The sequence below is a fragment of the Theobroma cacao genome, chromosome 3 (genome assembly GCF_000208745.1).
Source record: "Theobroma cacao cultivar B97-61/B2 chromosome 3, Criollo_cocoa_genome_V2, whole genome shotgun sequence".
NCBI classification, from domain to species: Eukaryota; Viridiplantae; Streptophyta; class Magnoliopsida; order Malvales; family Malvaceae; genus Theobroma; species Theobroma cacao.
Window position 1 is genome coordinate 24,458,202 of NC_030852.1, and position 20,599 is coordinate 24,478,800.

Consider the following 20,599-nt stretch of genomic DNA (forward strand, 5'->3'; position numbering starts at 1 on the left):
TTTAACAAATTACGACATAAATCATTCAAATTTCCCATGTCATCATATCTATTATTATATATTTAAAAAGAAGCTTAAAAAGGCTTCCTCGTTTAGCCACGTATGAACTAAGAAGACGGTCACATTTTCACGAAATAATAATTTAAAGTTTTGTAATTGATTGTTGTAGACTGTTTTAATCTGGATGTGATGAGATTTAAATTGAGTTTTTTTAATTTTTTTGACTTTTTTATTTAATGGATTTAATATGTTATGGGTTGGAATTATTTATTTCGACCTTGCAACGTTGGCTTGGTTTTGTGTTAATGAGCCATTTGAACTGAGAGAGAAAGAAAGAAAAGCGAGGAAAGTAGGGGAAAAGAACGCAAGTAATTAAAATATTAGATCAAAAAATATTTTGATAATTTTTTATTATTTAATTTGTTCTATCTATTCTGCTCTTTCTTTTTGTTGTTTTATTTAAAATCTTGATTATAAAAAATAATTAAATTATTGTTGTAGTAAACAGAGTAAAAACATGGGATAAAGAAAAAGAAAAGAAAAGAAAATATATGATTTTCAAAAAAAAGAAAAGAAAATATATAGGTGACTTGGTAAAGTTGGTGAAAAATGTTTTCATTATTTTAGGGAATAATGATTTTATAAAAAAAATAAAAAGGATATGTAATTGGGTAAATGGTGATTTCATTGGTTACAAGATAATGAATAAATTGAAAGAATATATCAACAATAATTTGATTAATATGAACAAAAAGTAAACATGTTTATGTTTTGTTAATTGTTAATATACAAACGTTGTGAATGATTTTAAAATTTATATCATTTTATATATAATTATTTAAACATTGCATTTATGTTTATAAAATAGACATATATGAATAAGGTTGTAGATAATAATTAATAATATAAATTCTTTATTTTATTTTTTTAAAATATTATAATTACCAATTTTAAGAAGATAAGATAAGTCAAGAATATGAATCTATAATATATTTTTAAAAAAATCCATTTGCTACATGTCAGTTAATAGGTATCTACATCGAGATATGAAAAAGTGGTTTAAAAGCTCTCGGAGATTTAGTTGAGAGCTTGTGATGGGTTGAGAGTTAGAGAGGTTGTATCATAGGTTTGCTGGCTTCTTATCTTTTGACAGGTGGATTCCTGACATGTGTGCAATGGACGGGTCATAACTCTAGTACTTGTAATAATGCCCTTCAAAAATCATAAAATGAAATAATGATAATAATAATTATGAGATTAATCCTTAAAAAAAGATATTAATAAGTCTGTATATTTTTTTGATTAACATAAGACAAATTTTAAAATAAATTATCAAACATATCATTTTTAAGGATTTATTAAGCACAAGCTAGCTTACATATCGTTACTCAATTTATTAAATTGACTTATCTAGTTTAATTGTAGAATAGAACTCGGCATGGATGCATTCGTTCATTCATTCATTTTGTTTTCAAAATAATTTGAGAAAATTATAAATTAAAAATATTGTATTAAATTCTTTCTCACAAGTGAGGCTTTTTGTTCTATGTATGTATTGAAGTCATAGAACGTAGCAAAGGTTTCCAATAGTCGCTAGCCGTCCAACCCTGAAAAGTGAACAGACCCCACCCCCGCCCCCTCACAGCTTAGTGAGCTCCATCAGGGAAATGAAATGTATAGGAAGTTTCTACAATGCGCGTGCGATCGAAGAGGGCGGCAACCAGAAACAACCGCCCAATATTTTACTTTCTTTCCTGGAATGGATGGAGATTTGTTGACTTGACCAATATATATATATTGTTCTATCTAACTAAAACTCAATAGCCCCTCTCCTAAGTCCATTCTATATAACAAGTTGATAATATCTAGAGTAAATCAAAATATAAAATATGGCCATTGCTAGTTCGTGAAAGGCCCGACCTCTATCTTTTTCATGGCAAAGGTTTTCCAGGCATACATTCTTTCCAAATATGTGACAAAGGTCTTCCCATTGTTAGCAAGATGTGCACCACAATTGCCACCTCCTTCACCACCATCTGCAGCTGCTGTTGACCTTGAATTGGCAGCCGAGCCGGCTGCATTGACGGTGAAAGATTCACAAAATTACTTAGCATGGGAAAAACTTATAGTAGCTTTTTGTTTGGGATCATCCCTTGAAATAGCTACCTTATTTGCTCAAATTGGTCCAGCTCGACTTCCCGTGACTTTCACCTTTCTTTCCCTTGCAATTCTATTGGCCTTCACTTGTCTCTGTGTTGGCAAATATTTTAGCAATTCCAAGTTTCTTACGATGGCTCGAATGTTGGAACAACTGGGTGGCTTTTTCGTGGTGACAGCCTTTTTCATAGCTATTGCAATTCCGTTTCCTCTGTGGCTCCAATGCTGTACGGGGGCTGTTTATAGCATCTCCTTTCTATCTATTCTAATCTACAATCTCTTTTGACTCCGTTAAGCTTGGTACATTAATTGTCGGCTGAAACGTATACGTAGTCGCATCCATTGATTGGTGATTTCTTTGGACGGAAACCATTATTCGGTTGTATATAAGTTTCAACAAAGCCATACAAATGCATTTTGGTTTGGAAAGTAATGGAGTCCCTAATTTGGACTTTCACATTTAGATGTAAGCCACCCTACGTGGCTGTTTATATTTTGTGCTATTGTTTATTAATTTACATATATTCTCATTCAAAATTTTGAGGTTCTTACATTTAATAAGACCTTCAAATATATGTTTATATCTATATTATCAATAAAAGGACGATTCGGTGTTACTATTTCAATTCCCTTCAATTGTATGCCCAAATGAATGACAAGTGTCGTTCAATTGGATGCTCTGCTTTTTATATTTTTTTTTGTTTTTTGGCATCCAAACAACGTTGTTTTGAGTTTGTCAGGTGTTGTCCTCTGCCTGTTTGTTTGATCAAAACGACGTTGTTTTGTCCTTTGGTGTGGTTAGATTGTTTTTTCCTGTCATTAGTTGAAAACGACGAATCAATTTAGGTTTTTTTTTTTCCATTTGCATCCAACGAAAAGACAAGAACAATAGAAAGTAAATCATTTTAGGTTTTTTTTTTGTTCCATTTGTATCCAACGAAAGGACAAGAACAATAGGAAGATACAGACAGTCGGAAGCCATTGACAGAAGAAATAAGGAAGACAAAAAAAGCTGAAAAGGAAGGGATGAAGAGAGGCAGTGGTTGAAAGGTTTAACGGAAGCAAAGGAGAGAGGAATATGAATTAGGGAATAAATGGTTGTATAAACATTGGGTTTGTTGTTGTGAGGTTCATCGGTTGTTTTTGGTTCGATGATGGGGAAAGAAAGGTGTGTGGATTGTTTTTGGTTAATTGTGATGGTTTTTTAGGACAAACGGTGGGTTGAGTTAGATTGTTGGCGTTTTGTTATGTTTTAAGGAGTCAACACAGGTAGTAGTTGAAGGGCTTAATAGAAGGAGTGGCGAAAGACAAAGTAATTAAAAAATGAATGGTTGAATAAGCATTGGTTTGTTGTTTTAAGGTTCATCGGTTGTTTTTGGTCGAATAATGGGGAAAGGCAGGGCAATCGATTGTTTTTGCTTGATTGCGATGCTTGGTAAGAAGAGTAGATGGGTTGGGTTAGGCTGTTAGGGTTTTGTTAGCTTTTGAAATTATGTCGTTTTGATCATTGGAAACAAGAAAAAGATAAAGAATATGTAGATTTGTATGCTCTTGCTTGGTCATGTCAGTTGTCAGTTGGCTTGACTTTTCTGTCTAACTTTTATGTTAATGCAAGGACTGCTATTGATCGGTTATTTGAGTTTGTCGGACTATTTTCCAGTTCTTTGAATTCTTTTGCCTTTTTCTATTATAAATATTATACTTATTTCTTTTTGTTTGTAAAAGACACGTTTAGCTTCTGGAATACTCTTTGCTCTTTTTGGTTTATCTACATTTTGGTTTTTGGTTTTTCTCTATTTCACCAATCTCGAAAGGTTCTATTTTTTTTCTTATTATTGTTTTTGGTTCTTGATTCATTATCAATGGTGTAATTTTTTTGTTTTGTTATTATAGTCAGATTGTTTTTATTTGTAACACAAACGTTTGCTTTCTCTAATACTATTGCTTGGTTTTCGTTTGTATATGTTCTGCTGTTTGATTTTTTTGTATTCCATCAGTTTGCAAAGATTGTACTTTTTTCTTATTATTCCTTTTTCTTCTTGACTGATTATTAGTGATTCATTTTTTTCTTTCAATAGTTTAACCTTAGTTTATGTTTTATTTCTTCTGTGTGCATATAACAATAAGTTTTACAACATACAAGCTGCAGGAATACGTTATTTTGTTTAAGTTAATTTCTCTATCATGGTTTGATTGTTCTTTAACTAATAACGAGACCTCTGTATTTTTTTAATATTTTATTATTTTGATTATTTTATATAATTTTGATATTAATCAGTTTTATGATAAGATATTTCAATGTGCAGTGTTTAAGAATTTTTTTATTATTTTGCTTTCTTTTATTCTGTCACTTTTCAAGTATTTATTGCTATATTTTGTAGCTTTGAATTGTGTGTTTGATGCATTGTACTCTTTCTTTTATTTATGATTATCATGCAATTTACGTTGGAGTTACTGTTAACATATTGAAATATTTTTTAGCTCATTTTCATGTATGATTTTGTTGTCGCAGCTTGCTGGAGTTATTGTTGAAGTATATCATTTAGATATTTAACGACTTTTTCGTAGAAAAAATATGTTAAGAGTGAGTTTCAATTATTTATTAATTGTTTATTCCTTATTTTGTTTTTTTAACTAATATAAATTAAGTGTTTCATTGTGTTGCTGCTTTATTAGTTTCACGGTAAGTATTTTATGATTATTTCTGTGTATTATTTCTTGCATTAGTAAATCTTTTTCTCTATGATTTATCTTTCACAATGATCACTATATATGAAGTTTGTTCTATACTTAAATGTTTGTTTTGTTGTTGGCATACAAGTATAGACGTCGAATACTATTTAAATGATAATGATGACTGTATACTTTTTTCCATTAATTTTTGTAACATGAGTATCGTATAATTTTCGTTACATATGTTTTGTGTGTTTCATACAAATATCTTGAGAATCATAAATAATGTTAATTAATTTATGCAACAAATATTTAATATATATTGTATATTGTATAGATATAATGTCGAATCAACATATAAGGAAAAGAGGAAGATATAAAAAAGTTAGTCAGTGTGTAAAATTTCCTGTAGGTTCATCAAATAATCTTTTTTATGTACCTTTTGTTGAAAAGTCAACTTTGATATTTTCTGTGGAAGAATATCCTATTACAAGTAGTAGTCATGTCATAAAAACTGCTAACAGAGTAGGTGGTCAAAATTAATTAAACAATAGTAATTCAGATTACTATAAACATAATACTAAGATATCTAATTTTCATTTTGAAAATCTATATGATGTTCCAATCATTGGTCATGAATCTATACAGTTTTTAGGAACATGTGATTTTCATTTTCAAAATCTATATGATGTACCTATTATGGATGATCAGTTTATGATAAGTGTTTTCTCGAGGAGAATTTGAGAAGGAAAACTTCATGTTCAAGGTATATGTATAACTTTAATAATTGTTAGGTCATGGTATACTGTTCATCTACAATTATCCAACCAATTTTTTGTTCAAATATTGTTTATCAATCTATATTTTTTTTGTTCTGTGAGAAAGATAAAAGCAATGATAGGATTATTTCTTCTCGAGTTGTACGATATGAACAAATAAATGAAAGGTCAAACCAATTAACGTTTATTGGACATACAAGTAAGTAATGTTTGAATTCTAATATGCTCTTTGTACTCTTAAATGTTAAGTCTGTAGTTTTTGTAACATATTATTTACTCTTACGAACAAAATAGGAAAACAGTATTCAACATTTAACTTTGGTGGACCAACCTGCGTTTGTCTCTTTTGTGATGCTATAATGTGGTATGAAGAAAGAATTGATACAACTCAAGTAACAACTTTTTATACATTTACATTATGATGTCAACAAGATACAGTTTGATTACCTTTATTTAATCATACACCACATTTCTTAGATGTTTTGCTAGATTACAAAGGAGATAGTAGAAGTACTAAATTTAGAGAAAACATTAATATTTACAACTCTATGTTTCAATTTACCTCTATCAGTGGTAGAATAGATAATAACATAAATAGTAGTGTCGGACCATATAAATTTAGGATCAATGGGCAAAATCATCATCGTATTGGTTCTTTACTTCCTACAATAGGACACAAACCTAAGTTTGCACAATTATATATATATGATACTGATAATGAGATATCAAATAGAATGTCTATTTTTGCACATGAAAATACCAGTAATATGATAGATAAGTGTATACTAGAAGGCAGTTTATCGTGACATTATAGTTGAGCATAAAACTAATGGACTTAAGCAAATAAGTGAGCTTCATCCCTGTTTTATGGCAATGTAACATCCTATGTTGTTCCCATATGGAGAAGAAGGATATAGATTTGATATAAATTATGTTGACTCTCCCATCAAAAAGAGACCCAAAAGAAAATAGATTTCAATGAGAGAAAATTATGCTTATGTTATTCAGCAACGAAGTTTGAACGAAAGTACATTGCTTAGAGGTGGTAGGCTCTTTCAACAGTTTATTGTCGATGTGTTTTGTGCAATATAAGAAATGAGATTACAGTTTGTTAGAAATAATCAAAAAACTTTAAAGGCAAAGGTGTATAAAGGATTGAAAGATGCTGTCTCAAGAGGTGACCTACAAGGTAATGTAGTTGGAAAACGCCTAATATTACCTGCAATGTTTACTGGAAGTGCACGCTATCTATTCCAAAATTATCAAGATGCGATGGCAATTTGTCGACACTATGGCTGTCTAGATTTGTTCATAACATTTACCTGCAATGCAAAATGGTCAGAAATCAATGAAGCTTTATGTATGATTAATGGCTAACAGGCACAAGACAGACTTGATATAGTATCGAGAGTATTCAAATTAAAGCTTTAGTACTTCATGGACGATCTGATTAAAAATAAGCATTTTGGACTAGTTTCAGTAGGTAAAGTTTTTCTATATATTGTACTTTGTTACAATATTGATTTAATTGTCAATGTTTGTTTTTATTTTCAATTATATGACGTTTATAACTTTAATGTTTTTCTATCTTTCTGTCTGCTTTAATGTTTTGTAGTTACATCTACAATTGAATTTCAAAAACATGGTCTTCCACATGTTCACATACTGCTTTGGCTACAATCTGCTGCAAAGTGTAAGAATGAGCAAATAGAATAATATCAGCTGAAATTCCAAATAAAGAACTTGATCCAGTCGGGTATGAAGCTGTTTCAAATTTTATGATGCATGGACCATGTGGTATGTTCAATCTTTCTTCTCCATGTATGGTTAAAGGTAAATGTTTAAAGTTCTTCCCAAAACAATATCAGTCAAAAACTATGCTTAATGAATATAAGTTTGTTTTCTATAGAAAAAGACAAATAATTGATAAATCATGTATTGTTGTTAAGAATAACGTCGAATTGGATAACAGATTTTTTATGGCTCTTAATGTTGATTTGGTTGTTAAATATCAAGCTCATATTAATATAGAGCTTTGCAGTAAATCAAAAGCTATTAAATATCTATTCAAATATATTAACAAGGGTCCAGACAAAGCTAGGGCAATCATTCTCAATAGTAATTTAAGTAGTAGCATAGAACAACAAGAATTACCAAACTGTTTTGACGAAATTAAAGTATACTTGGATTGTAGATATTTATCAGCCTATGAATCGTGTTGGAGAATGTTTGCATTTGATATACATCATCATCAACCAGCAGTTGAAAGATTAGTGATTCATTTACCAGATTAGCAAAATATATGCTTCAATCATGCTGATAATTTGTATGGAGTGATCCACAGGCCTGATGTCACAAAAACAATGTTCACAGAATGGATGAAAGCAAACTAGTTGTATGAAGATGCAAGACAACTAATCTATGTAGAGTTTCCAACAAAGTGGGTTTGGTCAAAATCTGAAACAGTTTGGAAGAAACGACAAAAAGGAAAATGTATTAGAAGAATTACATATGTTCATCTAGCAGTAGGGAAACTTTACTTTCTTCGGTTACTATTAAATGTTATAAGAGGTGCAAGAAGTTTTGAAGAACTAAGAACAGTGCAAGGTATACTATATTCTACATATCAAGCAGCATGTGAAGCAGTAGGACTGCTTGGAAATGACCAATAAACAGAAGCAATGAAACAAGCTTCAAAATGGGCAACCAGTGAACAGTTATGACAACTTTTTGTTTCCATTGTGATGTTCTGTGAAGTAGCTAATCCTATATTATTTTGGGAAAATACTTGAAAGTACATTAGTGAAGACAGAGAATATAAACTAAGACAAGCTTTTGGGATTGTTGAATATCAAATTCTAGAAACTGACGTGAAGAATTTTACTTTGATGACTCTAGAAAAAATTTTCAATAGAAATTGCAGTTCACTATCAGAATTTTATCTGCCACTCCCAACAAAAGGTTCTTTGTACACACTGCAAAACAGATTAATTCATGAAGAAGTCAATTACAATTTGGAGGAACTTTTGAAGGAACATTTATAGTGTCTGTCAAATCTCAATTCTGAACAATTGAATGTTTACAAGGCTATGGAAAAATCTGTTGAAAACAATGAAGGTCAGATGCTGTTTGTTTATAGACATGGTGGTACAGGAAAAACATATTTATAGAATACAATAATATCAGGAATTAGATCAATGGAAAAAATTGTTTTTGTTGTAGCTTCATCTGAAATTGCATCTTTGCTACTACCAGGAGGAAGAACAACACATTCCAGATTCAAAATTCCATTAAATATTGACGAATGTTCAACATGCTAGATAAAAAGAGGTACACAACTTGCTTCATTAATTGAAAATACTAGTCTAATTGTTTGGGATGAAGCTCCAATGATTCACAGATTTTGCTTTGAAGCTGTGAATAAAAGCTTACAAGTATACTCACTGATAATTGTCTAGAAACTGAGAATAAGGCATTTGGTGGAAAGATTGTGCTATTAGGAAGAGATTTCAGACAAATATTGCTTGTTGTCGAAGTTGGAACAAGATCAGACATTGTGAATGCATCAATGAATGAGTCACTATTATGGAAAAATTACTGTATATATGAATTGAAGACAAACATAAGACTTTTACGGTGTAATTTTGATGAACATATGTCAGTTAAAATCCTACTACTTAAGCATACATATCGAATAGATAGTATATTAGCAAACAGAGTATTGATCCCATAAGGAATTGATCTAAAATTTTACTAAGTACTAAAATTATAACAATTTAATCTTATCCAAACAATCAAATTTGAATAATTAAATTAATTAACTAAAACTAATTAACCAAACTTTATACTAAAAAGAAAAATCAAAGCAACAATATAATTGGGTAAAAATCAAATCAAACAAGCCTAAGATTACAATATCCCTCACACTTCATCTAAATCTTACCTTTTTTCCTTAACTTATTTTAAGGGGTTGAATTGCTAACCTAGAGTCCTAAATTATTTATGAGGGTCTCCTAACTCATCCTATAAAAATATCTATTTTAATCAAAACACTATATCCTTATGTGAATTGAAATTAAAACAGATTCATTAAGTTCAGGTTCTAATTTGGCTACATATGGCTTATAGATATATCTCTATCTTATAGTCAAATCAATTAATATGATCATATGCTATCCCAATTTCAGTATACTCTAAACTCCCTTTCCCAAGTTTGTTTAGATTCCTAAATCAATTTAATTAGTGGCCAAGCAATTAAAAGTATTAAGAACAAATTGGAATAAACAATTCAAATCCCTTTAAAAATAAGTAACAAAGAGATTAAAAACTTAGATTTCATGTGAGTTCAATTGCAATCTTAGAAAAAGAAAATTAGCTACTCATAATTGTAAAAACAAATAACATTATAATAAATTCAACCATTGAGAATAACAAGAAAAATAAAACCCAAGGAAGAAAATAAAACAATATTTGTCGCCTTGATCTCCAAGTTTCAGCCTTAACTTCTAGCTTCTTGAATCTCTCAAAAGTTCTCCCATTTTGAAGTTATTAAACATATCCTATTTACACTAATAAGCTTAACCTAAAGTTCCTTAAGCTGACCTAGGGTTTAATTGAGCTTAAAAGTGTAATGAGAGGCCCAAAAATCAATTGTCAATCTTTACAAATTTTCATTCCCGATACAGTACATCCAGTTATTTTCTGATGTGATTTTCTCTATCTTCGAGGCAGAACTGGCAAAGTGATCTTCACAAAAGTTGTAGCTCTGTCTTTTAGCTTTCCAATGGTCTAAGAATCGTATCATTTGGAGTTTTGTAACTCGAGATATGGCCAAAATACTGAAGCATATGCAAACAGATTCTAGGTCTTACAACACCTTACTTTTCAAAATTAAGCCCAATCACTTTTAATCCTACAAAAGAAATATAAAAACTAATAAATAATAACCAAATTAAAAAAATAACATAAAATTAAAATAACTAACTTAAAAGTAACCTAATTATAAAAAAAACTAAAAATACGTAAATTATAATTAAAAATTTAGGACTTAGCTAATATTTCATAACAAAATTGGACTAAAATAATTCTATAAAATAGAATTATCAACATATCAGATTTGAAATTTCAAGTTTTGCTCAATGGTTACTAGACATAGGAAACGAAAACATTCCGGCCTCTAACTATGAAGATGAAGATGAACCATGTTGGATTTGAATACCAAATGATTTATTGTTACCATTTATTGAAAATTCGATAGAAACTATTGTCTCAGCTGTATATAACCAACTACAAGAAAAGTTTGCAGACTTAGACTTCCTGAAACAAAGGTCAATTATCACTCCCTATAATGAAACTGTTGATCTTATAAAGTCATATGTGCTTAATTTGATTCCAGGTAGATTGAAGTCATATTTCAACATCAACCAAATATCAAAATCTGCAAACCATTCGATAGAGCATGAATTGTTATATCCTGTAGATTTTTTAAACTCATTTAACTTCCCTGAAATTCCTAATCATCAGCTTGATTTGAAGGTAAGTACAATTGTTATGTTATTGAGAAACGTAAAGCAAAGTGCTGGACTTTGCAACGGAATTAGAATTCTGATTACTCAGCTAGCTCCTAATGTCATAAAAGGCAAAATAACGTCAAGATGTTATGCAGGTAACATAATATTTATACCGAGGATAGTACTAACAATCAAGCAAGAAAAATGGCCTTTTGTATTCCAAAGAAAACAATTTCTAGTTAAGTTATGTTATACCATGACAATAAATAAAAGTCAAGGACAAACTCTTGACACTGTAGGTTTGTACTTACCAAAACCTGTTTTTACGCATGGTCAATTGTATGTAGCATTATCAAGAGTTACATCACAAAAAGGGTTGAAAATCTTGATTGTGAATGAAGACAAACAACGATCAAATCAAACAAAAAATATAGTCTACAGAGAAATTTTTGATAACCTACAATCAGGTCATCATAATTTCCTCCTCTCTTTAAGACAGTTCTCTATGTTTCTTTCTTATGTTATACTTCGTTGATTACAGACTCATTCTTTTTGACATTTATAGTAGCTTATTTTCTGTACTATTTCCTGTACAAATTGTTGGTTTCATTAACATCTTTTTGTTTATTATACTTGAATATTATTATTCATTTTAAGTATAAAATAAATTCTTATATTCCATACTCGTACAACCTAATGTCTATAATTGCCAACTCCATTGATTATAATCTTTACCAATTATGATTACTGTTTCAATTGAAAAATAATTATCTTTTTCCATTCTACTTTTGCAAGAAGAAATGGATCATGAATATCTTACTGATTTATAGTTGTTCAAACCACCAACACCAATCAAAGTTAAGATTCTTAGGATTTGAAAATCTACAACTCTTGATAATCTAGAAAATCTACTCAGTCTTGACTTTTTAATTGCTGATGTAAAGGTAAATTTCACAACACCATCTTCTTTGCTTGATCGTAAACTACAATATATCAAACAGTAAAACAAGTTTTAAACTTAATCATTATTCCTACTGATAGAAAAATGTTATGCAATCAATGATTAGAGGTTTTGATGCACCTTTGTTTATACCAATCTTGAAAAAAGGTGATGTCTATCTCATTGATAAATATCAAGTTATGAAATCAAAGCACAACTTCAATGTTCTTCTTGGAGATTTGATAATAGTTTTTATTAAGAATGTTAGAAGTCAAAGAAATTGTTAAAGACAACACTCAATATCTAGACTACCACTTTAACCTTGTTGACTTCAAAGATCTTCTTGATAAGATATATAAAAAAAAAAAAAATCTTGACAGGTAACCTTAAAAATACTTCAAAATCTTAGTTTATTTTACAACAGCTTTTCTCACTTTTTCCTAATTGTTTTTACATCAAATAACAACAAATGTTATTGGCATTGTTACAACAATAACACCTGTAACAAAAGTGCAACTAAACAATAGAGATGTTCCTGTACAAAAACGAGATATCTACATTCAAAGTGTAAGGTAAATGAAAAATACTATTAACTCTAAAATTTTCAGAATTGTACTACAACAATTTTATAACTAATAACTATCACTTTTTCATGACTTCATACAGTTGTGAGAGCTTAAAAGTTATGTTGTATGGAGATAAAGCGTTATCCATACAAGAACAAGAAATACTACAAAGAAACACAAATGTTGTGCTTGCATTTACTGGATTGATGATCAAAACTTACATGCGTGAGTATATCTCATATCACCATTATACTAATAGCATTGCATATTGTACATAGAAAATATACTAACAAATAAGTGTTGCCAATTTGTAGGATCACTGTATGCATCATCTTGCTCAGCAACAAGAATATACATTGATCCTAAAATTCTAGAGGTCCATGAACTCAAACAAAGGTAATGTCATTACCACTTTTCTCATTACATTCAATAATAAACATTAACATTAGCAGAAAAAAAAAAAACTAACAATACATCACTAATTATTAGATACCAAAAACAACCCATACAAGCAGACCTTCAACTGTTGGAAACATGCACTCAAAGTCACTCTGCACAACAATCCATAGTGCCAGACATTCATGTAGCTGATTTGCTAGCAATTGAACCAAAAAAGACATTAGTAAAATATACTTCTACTTTTTTCTATCAAACAAACAAAAATTAGTAGTTTAATATCCTTAATAAACCAAAAATCATACTGTTTTTCACATGCGCGCAATATTGTTTTTGAAAATGACAGAATATGAAGTTTCAGCTCACTACAAACATTATTGATGTTCAAGCACTAAACGGATGGTACTACAATGCCTACAATCAATGTGCAGCAGGTTTGCGATTCTGTGCTGGCAAATTTTGGTGCTCAATCCATGACGAAAAAACACCAGTTCTAACGTAAGTACCTTTAAAGTTTCTTGCAACTGATATTACTAAAAAATATATTCTTATAAATTGTATAAATCACACAAATTTTCAACTTTCATTACAAAAGGATTCTGGAACTAACAGTTGAAGATCTAACTGGAAAAATTCAACTGCTTGCTTTTGGTTAGCAATCTAAAAAACTAATCAGTGCTACCATTGGTGAGTTAGCTGCAATCAAAACAATAGACAAAATGGTGCTTCCACCTCCTGTCAAAGCACTGATCAATACAAGAAAAACATTCAAAGTTGGCCTTACAGGAAAAGCAATTGAAGCTAAACTCACAATTTTCAAAATCTTTGACTTTGCCAACCCTACAGAAACCTCAACTAAAACATCCAAAATGCACAAAGGAACAACATCAGTAAATGAACAACCTACATGTTTCCAACCATCACCGCTAACAATCCAGGACACCTAATTGGAAATGCCACCATCACCAATAAATGTATAAGTTGCAAAGGAATTATTCCCAGAGGAGTCCCCAGGAAGGAAGATGAAAATTGAATAGGTAAGCTCTTTAAATTAACTTACTTCTTCTTACAACAATAATACCATGAAAACAATCAAACTAAAAAGTACCTAACTTTGTCATATAAACAACAGATGCAAGACACAAGCAAAAGGATAGCCATCAAACTTTTTGCACAAGGAAGTAAGTTCTACCATATATGGAGCACGCTTTTGTTATCTCCATGTTACAACAATGTGTATGAAAAAAATCAACAAATAATATCACAATGACAAAATTTTGTATGCCACTATTTTGCCACTACTGTCAATATATCTACAACATTTTTGTATGCATATTTTAAGAACTACATAAACACCTCTTACTCTACAAATATGTAATATACAATTTCTATTACTTTTGTTTTTCCAACACTCCAATTGTCCACAAATGTACAAATTTATTTTCTCTTCTATATCAAATAAACTATTACGTAAGAAAATAACAATTTCACAACCACTAAAATTTTATGTTTAACCAAACTAAATAATTTATATCAATTTACTCCATTAATATTTTTCTATTATTGAAAAAATTTTCATTTAATTAACAACCCGCAGCATCGCGCGGGTTATCTTCCTAGTATACAATAAAAGAAGATATTGCTTCTAAAAGATTCAATGCCTACTCCATCATATTACAGTCAGAACAAGTGGTTTTCCACAGCAATTTTCTTTTAATTTTGGACTTGCCACAAATTAAGACCAGCATGTGATCCTTGTTTAAAGTTGGCAACTTCAAATTGGTTTGTCATGTGCCAAATCAAGAGTGAGTAAAAGAAAATATTGACATTTTCGTCTCGAAGAAAAATAAGAGAAGAGGACAATAACTGAGGAAGTAATCAATGGTAGGTTTGAAAAGATATAATTAGAATGAAATTGTAATTAGAAACATTTCTTACTTTCTCTCTTGTTATGATCATTCATATTTAGGCGTAATAGATGAAGAGTTGTATGTTCTTTCAGGATATAATTAAGTGAATATAGAATCAATAAACTTGTGTGCTTTATAGTAAAACTTCTTGTGTTTTGACTAGCATAATTTGTAATGGATGACTCCAAATTGTTATTTGGTATGAAGGGTTAGAATTAGATAATTCCCTTGAAAGAAGTCGTCCATCTCCTCTTTAAACAAAAAATTTCTCCCATTTAATTTTAACCATTAATTGCATACGTATAATTATTTGAATAAATTAAAAACCAATGCCCTCATGGCTCATGGCCTCAAGTTCAAGTCTCCACATATAATATATGTAGGACTTCAAATACTAGATATAGTTTAATATATCCATACATCTCTTTTATTCTTATTTGAATTTATATAGATGTATATTGTATACATGAATATGAGTGTATTTAAATTGACATGCAAGGAGTAAATTTGCCCAATAATCTGCATCCCGAGAATAATATTAAAATTCTATTATCGCTGAAAGATGATCCTATACATTGATAAATGACCAAGGTCACCAATGTGATAATAAGTGAGGTGATTCCATCCTGGAAAACCCTATTATCGCAGGACTACATATGAAGCTAAACTGCAATATTTCCTTTAGAGGGTTAAAATATCTTTTCACTTGAATTTTCTTTTTTAATTTAAGAGAAAAAGATATTAGAATTCAACTCTTTAACTATATTCATGCATCTACCACTAAATCAAATGTTCGGATAAAATATTCTTACTTGAACTTAAAAATAAAGCTAGTTAGACCATGTTTTTGACTACATTCATACTTCAAATCAACTTTGGATAAGAGGCAGAGCTGCTTGCACAAAGATATATAAGTTGTCTGTCCGGAACAATTTTAAACAGATAAAAATAACAGAACATCGTGTAGTACATGCTACATACACATTATTTTTATTTGGTACAATACATACACATTATACATCACTCTAATTCATAACAACAGAAAAAAGATAAAAACAAAAATAATAAAATAGCACTTACCTCAGATTGCACATTGATTGAAGCTGTTCTTTGACCTCATTCTGTGGCCAATGCAGTGCCTCCCACCATACTTGTTCTGCTTCAATGGATTTCAGATATGCTGCATTGTCTTTGTCAAATGGTAGTGATTTCAATTCAGGGCACATGTAGACCTGAAGCTCTTTTAAGGAGGGCCATGCCAATGACTTATCTACACATATAGTCCTTAGTTTTGGCATCTCAATCAATATCAATGTCTCTAGATTTGGAAAAGCAGGTGAAACTTGTCCAGCACTGTCAGGCTTCTCAATTAGCACTTCCAGCTTGGCGCACTTTTGAATTGCTAGTTTGCGGAGTACAGAGAGTTGTTGAATCACCCTGAGAGAGAAAACTTTTGTCAACATTGGGCAACTCGTCACCACCACCGTGTGTAATTTGGAAAGACTTTTGGTTGACAAGGAGCCCTCCAAAATGGTTTGCAGACTCCGCAAATTTACCAAATGCAATTGCTCTAAATTTGGTAGGATGTCTCTACCTTCTGTCCTGTTGTTATCTGTAATAGTTGTCATTTTGTTGCACCTTTCAATTAGACAACCACGAATCCTGTTAAAGCTAGCAACATTCCCAAAATCTGTCAGACTCTTTATATCTTTGTGTTCAACCAACTCCAATGCATCAGTTTCAGCAAGCAGATCACAAATTGTTGAGTCATCACTGTAATTGCCATGGCAATATCCCAAATACCGATTGATTTTGTACTTAAAACACTCAAGAATTTGAGGACGTTTCCTGTTTTGGCAACCAACAAAGAATCGAAAAGAAGTCAGTTGTTGGCGATCTTTCCAAGATGGACTGTGCTGCATAAAAGTCTTGAGGACCTCTGATCTAGGAAAGCAGATTCTCAGAGTAGTTAAATTCTCCAAGGTAGCCACCTGCCTCATTACTTCTACGACCTCATTGCACCAATGATCATAAGAACCCACATCAATCATTAATTCTTCCAGTCTGGCCAGCAATGGAATCACATTACAGTCAATGTCCATATCTTGGCAGTGATTTAAGTTGCTAGATCTGTAGTATGAGATTCGCAAGCACCTTAAGTTAATCAGTTTTTGAATATGAAATGGAATGAAGCTTATCCTGCAGCCTCGAATGTCAAGCACCTCGAGACAATTAAGTTCTCCAATTTCGGGAGGCAACTCCGTTACATTGATGCAATTATTTAAGTAAAGCCCCTTAAGACCTGTCAACTTTGCTAAAGATGATGGCAGTGATTCAATCCCAGTTCCATATAGGTCCAAAACCAAAAGTTTCTTCATATTTTCAAAAAAAGATTGGGGTATTCCTGACAAATTCGAATTCCTCTGTAGTAATAGTGACAAAAGCATGTTACAGTTGGGGCTTTCTGGCAAGTCTCTCAACTTTTTGTCAATCATGGAGATCCTCTTTGCTTGTTGCCAATCATTTTCTTCCAAGCAATCAGGTGAATTTTCAGTCATTCCAGTCAAAAATTTACAATCAGGATCTTGTGAAGAAATATACAAAGCAACCTGTCGGATACTATTGTTCATTTGAACATAAATCATCCTTTCACCTTTCTCTAGTAATGACACATTAGTTAGATACTTCAATGTGTCATAACCCTCATCACGTGCATCTTGAAATCTCCTCTTCTCATTAGTATTGCCAACGAGTCCTTCAGCAGTCCAACACTCCAGTAAATAATCTGTATAAATCTTACTCTCTGCTGGATACAATGCACCATACAAGAAGCATTTCCTTTTCTGATCATCCTTTAGTTGATCATAACAGAACTTCAAGAATGAATGCAATTCAGTTAAGCCTGGAATCTCAATTTCTGGCCATTTCCGTAAGTCTTTGAGCCCTTTCCTCCATTCTGGCACACTATCTTTCAACTTGAAAGCACCTGCCACTGTCTTGATCAGAAGTGGGAGTCGAGCACACTCCTTAGCTACCAGCTGAGCAACTGGTTCAATATCAGGCAGATCTACGACATCACTGACCATCTGCTGAAACATCTTCCAAGCCTCATTTGATGATAATGGGTGCACCTCAATCAATCTGTCTGCCATTGACGAACAAACATGACGGAATTCAGTTGTCAATACCACTTTGCTGCCATTTTTGTTGTCAGGGACTCCAATATCTTCCAAATCAACTGAGTCCATGACGTCATCCAAAAGCAGCAAATACTTCTTGTTATTCAACTCTTCTGATATTGTTCTGGCAACGTCCTCAGGATGGACAACGCCTTCCATTTTTAGTTTAAGTCGCCGTGCGATATCCTCTTGCAATTTTTCCTCGGTCCTCTCACTAGAGACATTTTCCCAAATGACAATATCAAACATTTTAGATACTTCATCATGGTTATTCAAGTTTTGCATTATTGTTGTTTTCCCAACCCCTAACGTGCCGCAAATCCCAATACCTTTCAATTTGTCATTTCTTAACAGCTCCAATACCTGTTCTAGCGGCCTCTGAAGGCTAGGAAATCCTTTGATCTCAGGTGCATGCACCTTTAAGACAGGATCTACAGGTTTATCAACCAAAATACCTCCCAGAAATTTCCCCTCTTCCACAAGCTTTTGAATTTCTTCATACATTTTTACCAATTTTCCACTATAATTTGATCTTCGCTTCACATGAATGTATCTAGATGAAGGCCTTCTATCTTCTTCAAATCGATCTTCTAATTCTTTTGCATTTTCAAGCGTCTTGTTAACACAGCGTCGCCATACATCATAGCTGCTAGTAGTTGTCTTCATTTTATGTTTCTTGACTTCCCTTTCATAATCATCCCTCAAAGCCTGGAGTCTTGCTACTTCATTTCTTAACATTTCATAGTTTTTCTCCATACTCTGTGATAAACTGACTTTGCTTTTAGCATAATTAGTTAAATCTGCCCCAGCTTGGCTCACAGCTCCCGCGAGACAAGAAGCTAATATGTTGTCAGCCATGAGGAAACTAACTTGATCCTGCAGCAGCAGCAAGGAGTTCGCATGGTTATAAAGTTAATGCAAAGTGGACAAGTGTTACTTGGATAAAGATGTTTTATTTATGATCTGCTCACCTATTCATTTTAATTCCCTATCCCCAACCACACTCTCAATCTATGTCTGCAGTTCTTTCACATATAATTCATGGATGGAATCTGATTTGTATACTTTTTGCTTCCCTCTTGTAGTTTTGTAGTTAATTTAAGCTCCTCTTAATTGTTTATGTACATCTACTAAATTTGGACTTAAAAAGATACAAAATATTGATGCAAAATTTGCTAGTAATTTAATCAGATTCACCAATTGGAACAAACAAAAAGGAAAAAAGTTCGCCTCATGACTTAACTATTAAAGTAACGATTAATTGTAAGCAGCAGATCCTGAGAAAACAGAGGCAAGTTAGAGCAGAGTTGAGATAAGGATGCAGCTATCTACCTGGGGTGGGAAGGACTCAACTATTGGAAACCGTACTTGCGTGGCGGGCTCTATTTCTCCTTTTACCTTGACAAACTGCAAAATATAAAGTCCATAAGGGTTACAGAATTGAAGCCTCGCTAGCCTCCATACGTTGGCATTAGTCCAAAAGAAATATTTAAAGCAGTTCCTTAAATTCTTTTCTGGAAAAAGAACTCATTTAATTTCCTTTTCTAAATATGTTCCGTTAAAGAAGGGTAGACAGCCAAGATGATATTAACTTCTTGTTGAAGTACCATTCTCGTTTCCCTCTTTTTGTTAAGAACTGAGTTTAGATATTGCGGTAGATCATATGTTATACTAGTAACTAATTGAATCCAAAGAATAAAGCTAAACGGAGGAGAACCGAAGATGCATAGAGAAAGAGAGGAGTGCAGTAAAGTCACCTGAAACTCGTCGGAATACTAGTAAGTTGTGGTTAGCGAAGTGTTGTGAGAGATTAGAACGAGCTAAGGGTATCAAGAGAGTTGACTTGAGGTTGGCATGGACTGTTGGGGTAGTTTCCTACAGGGGTATTTTATTTTTTCAAACAATGACCGGTAAAGTTTCTAGTTGTCTTCTCCGCGTTGGTCCCCTCTCAGTGGCGGTAAAGTTAGTTCCCTAGCGAATGCAAATCGGGTCACAACACAGCACCCAAAATATAATATCATGCCATCAATACACACCAACATATCACAAACCACGCTAAGCAAAGGCCATTAGTAAGTTAGTTATCCACTGGATCCCTTCTTTAGCAAAGAATCTTAAAGATGGCTTTTGTGTTCTTTTTGGATCTAAGTCCCCTATGGAGTCTATTTTGGGTTTTGCTAAAACAGAGAATGACAAAGAAGATAAATACCACTTGAGTTTTTTAACTAATGACGGCTTGTTCATGAAGAAGAGTAAAGCTAAGAACAATCCAAAAATCCCAAAGATGACTGACGCTTCCAAGATTGGAGAGTAATGATTGAAAATATCAGGGAAAGAAAAAACCAAAAGGAGTTAACTTGCCGTTAATAAACTTCTATTTATTGGACAGATGGCATAAGTTTATAAGAGGGGCAGGGAACGGGACACCAACTCGGGGCAGAAGATTTGCATTCGGTCCTCTCTTAGGAAATGCTTTGGTTGGTAAATGC

At 32.0% G+C, this 20,599-nt stretch overlaps 1 protein-coding gene across 1 annotated transcript; it reads right to left on the reverse strand.

Annotated features, from left to right (window-relative positions):
* On the reverse strand, positions 15,808-19,989 carry LOC18604924 (disease resistance protein RPS2). The gene is made up of 3 exons (XM_018118551.1): positions 19,868-19,989; positions 19,443-19,517; positions 15,808-18,986 (listed from the first exon to the last, which is right to left on the reverse strand). The coding sequence occupies exon 3, from the start codon at positions 18,966-18,968 to the stop codon at positions 16,008-16,010; it is 2,961 nt and encodes a 986-aa protein (XP_017974040.1). The 5' UTR covers positions 18,969-18,986; positions 19,443-19,517; positions 19,868-19,989; the 3' UTR covers positions 15,808-16,007.

Coding starts and splice junctions, on each gene's coding strand:
- LOC18604924 (XM_018118551.1), bottom strand. CDS start 18,968: ATGGCTGACAACATATTAGCTTCTTGTCTCGCGGGAGCTGTGAGCCAA.